Source organism: Vitis vinifera, chromosome 14 (assembly GCF_030704535.1).
Source record: "Vitis vinifera cultivar Pinot Noir 40024 chromosome 14, ASM3070453v1".
NCBI lineage: Eukaryota > Viridiplantae > Streptophyta > Magnoliopsida > Vitales > Vitaceae > Vitis > Vitis vinifera.
The window spans coordinates 6653742-6666947 of record NC_081818.1 but is presented as its reverse complement, the minus strand read 5'-3'; the positions used below and the strand labels follow the sequence as shown (position 1 = coordinate 6666947).

Sequence of the window (13206 nt, the reverse complement as noted above, 5' to 3'; positions counted from 1 at the left end):
TTAAAACTTAAGTAATATAAATTTATGGATAAAAATTGGTTTACAATGATTTTATTATTATTTTTCTACATATAGTTATATTTTTATAAATATTCTCAAAAGAAAAAAAAAACTTTAAGTCAAAGGATATTCTCATTTTAAGAAGTTCTTTATTTTATTTTTCACTTTCTTCCCAATTTTATTTTATTTTTAATTATGTAAAGCTTATTCATAGATTTTTAAACAAAGAAATTATTAAAGATATAAAATTTGAAAAATTCTAACTTACCAAGTGGATATTTATCGAACTATAAACATGTTAGAAACAAGTGATACTAGAGTATAAATAAATAAGATTAAGGTACAATAAGATGAAACTAAGGTTGATATTCACAATACAAATAAATGATATTCAGATACAAAAACATGACACTACTAGATTGATGATATCTTTTCAATAGATACTGAAAAAGTAACTTTCAACCCTAGAAAAACTCATAAAAAACTTAGAATGATTTGTTTGGAATTTCATATCATCCAACTCAAATTTGGTATCTTCAAGACAACAACTAAAATCAAATCACTAGTGAAGTTTCTAAGAAGGTTCAAAATCAAAATCAATCTACTTGTCAATTCTAATAAAAGATATTCAGGACAAACAGAAACATACACATGTTTTCACTTTGCCCATAACATTCAAAATCCAGTCAGTTAAATGGTTTAAATTTTTTACTATCAGAGAGAGAAAACTGAAAAGACTGGGGTTTTGGAGTATGATTACAGAAAATCTAAGATTACAAAGTAGTGAGTAATGTGTACAAAATTTATAATTGTTACAAATGAAGCAACACCCCCACCCTCTGCCTATCCATCTAAACCTCTCTATTTCTATGTGCCCCCCAAAAAAAGGAAAAAAAGAATTCATTCACTCAACTCTTCCCCATCAACACACAACGACATAATAAAAGAATATGCTACACTAAACACATTATACACTTTCAACATGGATACATTTCTTATGTGCAAAGCTGGTGGATTCCCACATCAGTGGTGGTGTGTTTGATTAAATGAAGTCATGCTCTAACACTGATTCCTATATCTCTGCATCAAATTTCAATTGTTGCCCTGGTTTTGATGGGTTTGAGCTTGATGCCTAGGCTCTCAGGGGAGAGGAGCTCTGGTGCTATGCAGGAATGGCTCAAGGGACTGGCGGGGTTCGATCCATTACTTGAGGATGATGCAAAAGGCAGTTGCCTGTAGTACCCGAAACCCATTAAGAACAGCTCAATGGGAATTAGCATGGCATATGGGTGTTCTTCTGTCACTAGTGAGCCACAAGCCTGAATCTGTTACATAAATTGATCACATCTCAATCTATGGTACTTCAATGCAGGTTATAATTCAAGCCAGAAAGGAAAAAGAACACAACAAAAAATTTCCCTGGTTAATTTTTTAAGTTTGTGTAAGAGGGCAGCTTCTTATTGCCACGATAGTTCTATTAGTAATTCCTATACTTTTCACTTGACTATTGCTTTAGGTATCAAAACTAGCTGTGGAAATGCAAATGTACCATACATGCAGTTTGTATACTTTTCACTTGACTATTGCTTTAGGTATTGAACCTAGCTGTGGAAATGAAAATGTACCATGCATGTATACAAAAAGGGAGAGCTCATGGAAAGCTCATAAAGGTGGCCCTCAATCTCTGGTCCTTCTTTCTTTGTCACCATTCTAAACCAAACATGCAATAAAGGGAGAGCTCAAGGAAAGCTCCCACCTCGATGAGAAGAGACTTCTACAAGCCGTAAGATTCCATGTTTGTTTTGTTTTTGTTGTCCGTGAATCTTAATATAAAACCTTTTTTCAGACAAACAGAAATGACAGTTGTGAACTATTTATGTAGCTTTCATTAGCATAGTAAAAAGCTAGATTATTCTAAGAGGCAGCATGTGTTATCCATGAGAACAATAGAATTGAGAATAAGTGAAGCAACAACCTAGAAAGCATCCTACCTCAACGAGAACACTGCTTTTTCTGTCCATTTTGGCACTCATGTGCACAGATTCAGCATGGAATGGACTACTTTCACCAACAAATATAAGCGTCTTGCACTGCAGCCTCTTCAAGCTCTCAGTGAGGTCTTGCCTCCTGCAAACACACTTTGTAATTAATTGAGGGCCTGATTCTATTGCACCCCTGCTGACCAAAAGTTTTATTCATTCTGTTGCAAGTTAGACATCTATACTCTTTATTTTATTGAGTATGCTGAATCACCAAAATTGAAACCCATCCTCTTAGAAGTAATGCTACCTGTATAAATGAAGAGCCCCCTTTTCATAGGTAAGTGAAAATCTCCTTTTTGTCCAATATTAGAGAATATGGGATTGCGAAAATTGAAAAAAAAATTGCACCTTAAAATTTCAACTCCCTGAGTGAAAGAACATTTTTCACATGCATTAGGTTTGGACAGAAACAAAAAGGACCAGGGGGTTGAGATCAGGGTAACAAATCAAAGAATTTCAACTCCAAGTTTTTTCACGGTACTTTTTTTAGACTTCAAGTGAACCTTTTAACCCTAGTAGAAACATTTCACACATAATCCCACCTATCCAAGACTCCTAATTAACCATCAACCTGCACACTATTATTCAACTATTTCTAATGCATTTATCAACCATTGAATTAAACAATATCTTTGAAACATTTTCAGATGCTCTATCATTATTAAAAGAAAAACTGAATTGAGATTATTTACTTATATTTTCTCTAAATGGTATCCCTGAGAAGTATTGATCCTCTAGATGTTGACATGGAAAGATATAATTGTTCCATTGACTTTGTCAGATATGACTTAAATGTAGGCAACTTCCATAGATTTAAGTCAGGGTCTTGGGAAGTCAGACCAGGCAGTTGAAAAGCTTTGCATGCAATGGGTGTGTCCAGCTTATCATAGACAAAGGATTTTTTTTTGTTATATTTCAAAAAATTACCTGTAGGAAGCATGCAACTGAAGGCTGAAAGGTAGCATATCACAAGCCAAAAGACCTTTTTGTTTAGGGAAAGCACAAGAAGGTCTGGAAAGTCATCCCTCTTTTTGCATATCGTTTTTTGGACAATTTGGGAAGAAAGAAAATGAAGAGTAGTCAAAAATGTGGAGCAGCCAGTTTAATTGTTGAAGAGCTCCTTCTTGTCATCATGGGTTAGGATGTATATGGAAGAAATATCAATGCCTTTAATCGATTTTGTAGATTGGGAAGGATCTGGCTGAGGGAGGGAGTAGTTTTTCTGCGTTATCTCTCCTCCAGGTTATGCCTTTTGTTTTCCATTGTATTTATACTACCTATCTACCTTAGAGTGTAGTTTTTTGAAGTTATCAATATATACTTTTTGCTTATTTATCCAACAAACACACACACACGCACACACAAAAACAGACTAGGACAAAATTCATCGGTCCTCTACAATTTTCTATCTGCAACATTAGTCCGTGCCACTATTGAACTTCACAAGGAAGCAGACACAGAAAAATTAAAAGGAAATATAACAAAGTTATAAGCATGTATTTAGGGAAAGGTGCAAGGATTTACTCATTAATTGCTTGAAGAAAACGCATGACATTCAAACTCTGCCTCTCATCCAGTAGCTGCAGACACAATACATAGGATCAAAACATGGTCCAAGCTGTATATGTAACTTCAAATCAGCAAAGACTCAACAGAAAATTAGAGGGTTGCCCCCCCTTCTACCTATAAATCAAACATTGCTTTAACAGATTAACAGTAAACATGTTGTAAATACACCATGATGGAAAGGCCTACATGTTGAAGCATTAAATTTGTTAATTGAACTCCACACCCCCCACGCCTCTAACCAAATGACTGGAACAAAAGAACCTCCACTTCCCTCACACAAAACAGACTAATTGTCTGGTGAGTACTCTACATTACATTAATGCTCAATTTTACACCAGTTCTATTTTTCCCAAACAAGAAAGATAAACAGGCATATCCCTGTTGTGCATGAGAATTCTTACCCTTCGGCAAGATTGTATTATATCTGATTCTGCCCCATGCAGACCACACCTGAGTTCCTGTAAGAGCAAGTTAAGAATTTAATTTTTACCAAAATCAGAGAAGAATATGAGAGCTAAGGTAGTGTGAAGTACCTTACTGAAGTATCGCTGGAGAAGACATTCCTTCAGTACACCACACATGCCATAAAAGTACAACAGGTTTAATAATACCTGGAGAGAGAGAGAGAGAGAGAGAGAGAGAGAGAGAGAGAGAGATCAGATAAATTAGGGGAAACAACTCAAACTGTCACACAAAGATATGCTTTTTCTCCCTTTTTGAAAGGACAAGTGTAACAGGTTGGAAACCCAATCCACCATGGGCATTGCAATTTAGATTAGGGTTGATGGTAAGCTTCTTAAAGAGTCATTTTATTTGGAACCAGTTGCAACATCGATAGCCTTTTACCCTCTCAGTTCAAATAAAAAATAGTGTTTACTGATGAACAAAGTTCAGACTAGATAGTAAATGCAGCCATTGACTTCAATACCATGGAGTGATACCAACACACGGCATAACAAGGACATCCTTTGCCCTTTTAATGTATCAATTTCATAACCATGCAATACCCATATAGTGCATTGCCATTCAGTTTTTAGCAGGTTGCCATATCAATATTCGTTTGGAGACTAAACACCTATCTGTGCCTACATTGAGTTGGTTGCAGATTTTCTGATTAGCATCCATAGTGGGTTCCATACTATTTTCACTTTCTCACAAATTGAGTTGACTTAGTGATTGAGATCAAACCTTATTGTAAAGCCATTCAGTCCATGAAGGTGCTTTGCAAACAGGGGAAACGAGAATTAACCCAAGTACACGCTCTTTATATTTCATCTGCCAAGAAGAGAGATACATTACACTACTTAAAGCCAGAATACATCAAAGCAACAAAAATTACAGCTGAATTTTGCTAACTCACTGCAAAAAGTGTAAGGATGTAAGCACCAGCTGTAACACCCAAGCATAAAACCTCTTTCAATCTGATTCAGAAGATCATTAATTAGAGCTAGAACAAATTCCAAATAAAATAAAACAGAAAATCGTGTATGTTTGATGAAAATTATTTCAAGGATGACAGTTCCTATCCTTAACAAAACTTTGAAGCACGGCAAATAATATTCATAGGCTATGCTTTTTTTGCTATATAATACACTAAAGATGATGATGATAATACCAAGTCAAACACCTATTCAAGGAGTAGATTTTCGGTATAAATTAAAGGAATGTACCTAGTGTATGGTGAACAATGATAAGCCTTGACATAACATGCCTGGGATGGGTTTGGGCCAAGGTATGCCAGCCCCTTCCACCCAAGATAGAAATAAATTTATGGTTTCCTTATTTATGCAGTAATTAATGCAATAAATAGTTTTGTTCTCTTAAATCCCCCTTGCTCATATGTTTGTCTTTATTGCCTCTATTCACTATAAAGATCTGAAGATGGATATTAAGTTATCAAACTTTGTTTGGTTTATCTTTGAGGTTGAGCAAGGGCTCCATTCCTTAGTTGTCTTTGAGGAGGGACAGAGGGCTTTTGGTGGCAAGAGAGCTATGAGACAACAACCATGACTTAGGTGTATCACAATCCTTTTTCTCTACTTTCTAACTGGCTTCTCCATATCTATAGCCAAACAAGCCCGCTCCTTCATGACCATTTTTCTCTCTTCTCAAACCCTAATAATACTCCTACCATCTTTGAGCGTTGACAGATCCATTGCCATTGTTTCAATTTCAAAAATTTCAACTCATGAACAAGGTGGGCTGGACAGGGACTGATTTTTTGCATACAAGATGAGATTGGAACAAAATAAAGCTATCAAAGAATTCAGACAAGGAATGTTCTATCTTAAACCCTCATTAATTATAGGTGGCTTTTAGATTTTTGTACCCCCAAATGCCACTTAACTGTACGCATCAAGGATAAAAGATATATGCAAAGTTTCAAGCACATTTTCATTACTTTAAAAAAAAAATTATTTGATGATAAATGAAGCCTTTTTTGGTTAGTAAAAAAGCCATGAACTTAAGATGGCTTGAATTACATGGTTATTTAACTTCACCAGGGTTAGTAGATTATCCATAACAGTTGCACCATAATTCATAAAAGGGTGATTTTTATTTAATGTCGCAGCTTTCATATGGTTAGTTAACCTGGTCGTTTTCTGAGCACATAGGGTTAGTTAACCTTGTCATTTGCTGAGCACCAAGGTTAGTAGATTGACCATAACAGTTGCATTATAAAAGGGTGGTGACATCATGGTCATTGCTGAGAACATAGATGACGTACATGATGAGTAATACATGTGTGGAGGAAACAGAGTGCGACTTTTATTTAATGTTGCAGCTTTCAAATGGTTAGTTAACCTTGTCATTTGCTCAAAAACCATGTGCGTAATATTGCTTGAAGTACATTGTTAGTTAACCTAAACCAGGATTAGAAGGGTAGAATAGACACCTGAATAGTAAAAGCAGGTGGTGACTTACAAGGATAGTCAGGCACATACAGCACATGCAGTGATTAATGCAATTGTGGGTAAGAAAATATAATGTCATTTTAATGTCAGCTAGCAGCTTTCAAATGCTAGCAAGTTTTTTCAAATAGCCAGAGAGTATGTGTGTGTATGTCAGTGTGCAGATGTGGGATTGGTGGTGGCACCTTTGCTGCACAAACACAAATATTTTTTATCCAAACACAAACACAAACACAATATAATCAATGAAGTTAAACAAAACATCTTCAAAATTTGAACTGATTGTTCCATCTAATCAAAGGTCCTATAATTCTGCTCTAACCAAATAGGTCATTCTCCATTTTACTTCCTTTTCATCCTTATGAAACTCCCATGGCACCTCGATAAAACCTCTTTAACCAACCTTGGCAGAATTCATAAGGCTCCAGAAAGTGCAAAAACCAGCTACCATAAACTTCCTGTAATACCACAATAAATGCGGATGCACTTAATTGATTCCTCATTGTTTCTACACGAGCAACACCAGCTTGCTAGAGGCCTTTCCTCTTCTTCTCAGTGGATCCAGCATTAAGATCTTTTCCCAAATCCCCACATGCAAACAAACTCTCTTTTGTAAGGATCAAATTCACTTTCAAATGCTGCCATTATCAGCCTTTATCACACATTCTTTACATCGCATGTTTTGCAGATCCTATCAGCAGAGAAAATGATCTCTTACCAAATAAAACTCTATTTTCCTTTTCTATTACAATTAACTTAGGGGAAGCTGCTATTTCCACCATCATTTATACCAATGTGACAGTGGTAGTCAGAGGTAGAAAAGGTGATCAGCAAGTATTCAGGAGTGAAAAGATTTGTCTAATTTAAGAGTATTTGACTACACCAATAGAAAAGAATTAAGAATATCTATTTTCAAGGATTAAGAATAGTTATTTACTATAAGTTTTCAAAGAAGTAAATCAGAAGGTCTACTCCAAGCTATCACCTATCATCCTCTTCTTTTCACCCAATTGAAAGGAGACCAAGTTTGAGACATCTAATTAACAAAATTTATCCATAAGGTTATCATTTTCTTAAAATTATTTTAGATATCCAACTGAGAGTGGGCTGAGTTCAGACATTTACTTAACTAGTTTGATAGCATTTAGCCCTCCTTCACCATAGTGTATTCATAGCTTTTTAAATATTTTATATTGGTTGTAAAACGCTAAATGTTTTCAATTGCTTGTGCAGTCACTGCAGAACATCAATGCAAGAACCCAAAACCAATGTGGACCTTCCCATAGGGATAAAGACAACAATTCAGCAAAACCTCTTATAACGAAAAATAAATTTGGGTTAGCGGTTCTTTGAATAGGTCAATGTACCACTGAAGTTGTTGGGCTCCTTGGAGCTTCATGCTTAACCCTTAGAGGTGAGTCTGAGAAGGGCAGGCCTCTTCTTCTGTAGCAGAAGTGGGACTCTTGTCCCTAATTCAAAAACCAATTAGGGTTAAAAGTTATATGTCATAAAATGGTCATAATAAAACACACCAAATCAGTTTGTGGACAAGGGATTTATATTTAATGGGTGGCACAGAACTGTATAAGGCAAGACTAAGAGACACGTGCAGACAACGTGTCGAATAGATTTTTGTTCCTATAAAGAATATTTATTTGATGCTAAACAAATCTTTGTGTACCAAATTAGAAAAGTAAACTCTAAAATGTTAATGCGTTTCTGACATCCCAACATTTAACAAACAGGTAAAAAGATTGTCTTCTTTTCATGAGCATTCATATTAAGAATATTCTTCCATACCACCTCCAAGCAAAGATGCTAACTTTTGTTAGAGTCAAATAGATCTAAGCCTCATTAGCAGGAAAATAATCAAACATGCTTGGGGCTCAAAAAACTAATGACATGATCTGACAGAAAAAAGTTACCTTCTTCACTCACCTTCATACTGCATTGTCCAAGCAACCCACCAGCCGAAGCATCCAATTATGGAAATTTATCCAAAGACTAATGGTCCTGACCTCCTCTGGCACAACAAGATTAGCCACTCAAGCATTCTTGAGAGAAGCTACCCAACAAAGCTGGAAAAAGACAAACATATTGATTGCTCTTACACTCAAGTTGCACGCAGTTAGTACAACTTCCATCTCCTACAGTAGTACTATGTATGCCTAGAAGGGGGCTCACCCATCAGCCCACAGGGTGGACTCCATAAGCCTCCATCCTTCCTTACAAATGATACCTAAACCTCATATCCTTTTCTAACGAAGCTGTTTACCACTTGAAGTTTTCTTCTTTAGAGATTTTCTTTCTCCAATGGGAACCTCCAAAGACCACCGTCCGAATAACAATAGGTTGAGAATAGAGCTATGGTACCTAAACCCCATATTCTTTTTCTAACCAAATCATTTCTTCTTTAGAGATCAAACCCAACCCACCTCCCACCTCCTGGAAATCCCTCTAAATCTCTAAAACCACTTTCCAAGTAAGGTTTTGTTGAGACCCAAGATACAATACCTAACCCTCCTTATCCTTTTCCTAACCAAACTACTTAAAAAATCACTAGGCAAGTCATCTTTAGAGATCAAATCCAACCCTCACTCCCCTTTACCCTCCTGAAAATCTCTATCAGTCTAGGGAGCTCTAAATTTGCATAAGTCTTCCTTGAGAGAGAGATTTTCACTTCTAGCAAGCAAGCCTCTTAGAGGACTTCTCTTCAACATAATCCCAAATTGAAAAAATCACATGTGGCTCAAAATTGCAATCCCACATAAGTAGAATGAAGCCTCCCCACCTTACACCCAAGAAAGAAACTAAACGACTCACAATCTCACACAACCTCGCTACGATGAGTTCATTTTTCTCTTGATATATCCTAAGATCGTCTTAAAGCAAAAGATAATCCATCTCACAAGTAACAACTAGTCACCATTCACATCATAAGAAATAAGAGAATCATATGGGATCACCTATTTGGGTGGCAATCAATTGTAATATATAAGAATAGAATTTAATTGTCTCTTCGTGCAATCCTTGAGAGAGATATTATCTCTTCTAGCAAGCATGCCTCTTAGAGAACTTCTCTTCAACATAATCCCAAATTGAAAAAATTACACGTGGCTTGAAATGGCAATCCCACATGAGTAGAATGAAGCCTCTCCACCTTACACCCAAGAAAGAAACTAAAAGACTCACAATCTTCACAACCCTGCTACTATTAGTACACTTTTCTCTAGATATATCCTAGGATTGTCTTAAAGCAAAAGATAATCCATCTCACAAGTAGCAACTAGTCTCCATTCACATCATAAGAAATAGGAGAATCATATGGGATCACCTGTTTGCATGCAATCAATTGTAATATAGAAGAATGGAATTTAATTGCCTCTTTGTGCAATCCTTAAGAGAGATATTATCTCTTCTAGAAAGCACGCCTCTTAGAGAACTTCTCTTCAACACAATCCCAAATTGAAAAAAATGCACGTGGCTCAAACTGGCAAACCCACATGAGTAGAATGAAGCTTCTCTGCCTTACATCCAAGAAAGAAAATAAAAGATTCACAGTCTCACACAACCACAGTGCAATGAGTTCACTTTTCTCTAGATATATCCTAAGATCATCTTAAAGCAAAAGATAATCCATCTCACAAGTAACAATTAGTCACCATTCACATCACAAGAAAGAAGAGAATCATATGGGATCACCTGTTTGTGTGCAATCAATTGTAGTATATTAGAAAATAATTTAATTGTCTTGTCTTTTCTTTTCTAAGGTTTCCTCGTGACAAAATAGATGGTAAACCAAACAAGTAAAGAAATCATTTAAATACCCAAAGAAATCAAGCACTTCTGCGACCTGGTCAGCAAGGTCATCAACACTGAGCAAGGGTACATCTGAGGAAATCACGTCAGCTCCCAACTACAAGAACTCTTAAACAAAGGGAGACAGAATCCATTAGAATCGCCAAAGAAACACCAATGAGCAATGAATATACAAATAAACAACAATCCAGATTCCAGAGCATAAAGAAAAATGCAATAGCAGTACTGACCTCATGTCCAGGAGCATCAATGTGGTAAATGCAGAAGTTATGAAGCAGCAAAGAAGCTGCATCTGGGCAAAAGAAGAGCCCTTGAAAACAAGACATGTCTGTAAAATCCCAGAAGCAAAAAGATACCCAGATATTAAGACATGCTCATTTGGACTAAAACACTATTGCTCAACACCCACAAAAACATAAATTAGCACATCAATTTCTGAAAGCAAAAAACACCCACCGTTCCTTTTCAAATTCTTGGACTAAAACTAAACGGTCCAATAAAAAAAAAAAATCTAAAAGAAAGCATTGACTATCATAAATTTTTGAAAACAAAACAACCAGATATACAAAAAAACATTCATTTTCAACATAGTGGAATTGAAGCACAAAACCCATTAAAACCATCTTCAACCACACATAAATGAGCATTTTTCTGAAATTTAAAAGGAAAAATAACAAAAAAAAAGAAGAAATATACATCCATTGTCAACATTATGGATTAAACCACAAGAACCCACCAAAACTATCTCCAAAAACAGGCAAATAAGCACCAATTTGCAAAACATAAACAAGAAATGAGGCATACAATTGAGAGCAACATCTGGGTATGTTATCAAAGCAGGCTTTTCCTGATCCCCACAAACAAAAACAGATATTGAACCTTTGCTTGTCTTCACCACACATTCCTGCAAGATTCCATCAACCAAAGAACAAACCCATAAACAAAACGACCCACAAACTCACACAACTATACACACACATAAACTGCATTAAAAAAAAAAAAAAAAAACTCAAAAAAAAAAAAATGAATGGTTTTTTGTTGGGTATGCTGATATCAACCCAAGTTTCTCACCTTTCCTCCTAGTGGAATCATCTCAATATCAATAGAAACAGAGTCACTTGACTCACCCATGACTCAGTTCCCGACAATGCAGCAAAAATGGGACACCAACCACTGAGCCACAGCCTCAAAAACACAATAAAAAACCCAGCTATGTGGTTTTGCTTTCATTTTGCCTCTCTGGTTTTGGTATATCACACTAAATTACAGACACACCCTCAAGCTGATGGTGATCTCACAACAGCTAGTGTTCTCCTTTGGGACACATAATGACGACTTTGTCCTTTAGTCAACTCTTTGACTCCTTGTATTTTATTTGTATTTCTGACTAATCTAGTGACCGTTGAAGTTGGTAAAAGGGTAATTCCCCTTTCTTTCCATACAGCTTAATTAAATATTTTAATAATCACTTGGAAAAGCACTTTTATCCCCGTATCTCAACAATATCCTTAATATATATTAAAAAAATTTAGATTTATTTACAAATTTAATTTAAATTTTCACAATTTCCACGTCAGACTATCAATTTCAACCTTACGTTTAAAATTATAAATAATACTAATTTATTTTTAAAATATTTTTTTATTTAAATGTGTCGTATAAAAAATAAACCAAATGGTAAGATGGTAATTTTGAGTTTGACGCAAGGCATTTTATTGTGGGGAATAGTGAAATGGGGCTTGACTGGTATAAAACGATGCGCTTTGTCTATTGCTATGAATAATGGTGGGTATGGGCATTTAGGTAATTTACTATTTGATTGGCATATACAGCTGTATGCCACCTGGAAGCCGCAAAAAAGGAATATTCATTCGCAAATGGAGCATACACCGCCAGCTCATCACACAGTATGCTTTTACTATCTCCATGCCATCTCAACCCTTCATTTTTTTTTCCCATCTATATATTCTTATTTATAGTTTTAAAATTCTTATTTATAAAAATTCAGAAATAATTTTCACTTTTATTGTTATTAAGTGACAAATCACTTGTTTTTTTTTTGTTTATTTAATAAAATTAAAAATATTGTTTTTTAGACCATTCCACTTAATTTTATAATATTAATATATATTAATTAAAAATCTAAATTTATTAATTGTCCATGGTGGAAAATGGATAAGAAATGGGAAAAATAAAATTAAAAAAAGAAAAACTAAGGACCTTTTTTATAACTATTTTTTAAAATGGTTCTAACAAATAATTTAAGAATGGTTTTTAAAAATTATTTTATGATATTTTATAAAACAAAAAATATATTTAGAAACTTAAAATATTTTAAACATATTTTTAAATATATTTTAAAAATAATTTTGATGTTTATTGTTTTATTTTTATTCATTTTATATGTTTATATAATTATTTTTAAAAATAGCCCTTAAAAAATAAATGAAAACAATTTAAAACAATCAAAAAACATTTTTCAAAAATGCTTTATTTTTTGTCTTTGAGAATATAAAATAAAAAATAATTTTTTATTGTCAAAATGTGTTTTCCTAGTCTTTTTGTTTTGAAGAAAAAAATTGTTATTGAAAATAATTGTCAAACATGTTCTAAAGTTTATTTAATAATTATTTTTGAAAATAATTTTAAAAAATAATTTTTGAGAATAATTTTTAAAAATTATTTTATTATATTTTGTAAAATAAAAGTATGTTTGAAAATAAAAAATTTTTTAAATATATTTTTAATATTTTTAAATATATTTTAATAATAATTTTTATATTTAGTGTTTTATTTTTAATTATTTTATATATTTATATAATTATTTTTTAAAATCCAAGTAAAATAAGTGGAAAATATAATAA

General features: G+C 34.1%; 1 protein-coding gene across 1 annotated transcript; it reads right to left on the bottom strand.

The window, feature by feature from the left end:
• Nucleotides 1-729: 729 nt before the first annotated feature.
• On the bottom strand, nucleotides 730-11605 carry LOC100262295 (protein NDL2). Its single transcript, XM_002277547.4, has 11 exons — nucleotides 11414-11605; nucleotides 11147-11246; nucleotides 10573-10670; nucleotides 10351-10439; nucleotides 4972-5032; nucleotides 4800-4886; nucleotides 4145-4222; nucleotides 4013-4069; nucleotides 3567-3622; nucleotides 1992-2127; nucleotides 730-1325 (listed from the first exon to the last, which is right to left on the bottom strand). The coding sequence occupies exons 1-11, from the start codon at nucleotides 11471-11473 to the stop codon at nucleotides 1086-1088; spliced, it is 1062 nt and encodes a 353-aa protein (XP_002277583.1). The 5' UTR covers nucleotides 11474-11605; the 3' UTR covers nucleotides 730-1085.
• Between the last annotated feature and the right edge of the window lie 1601 nt (nucleotides 11606-13206).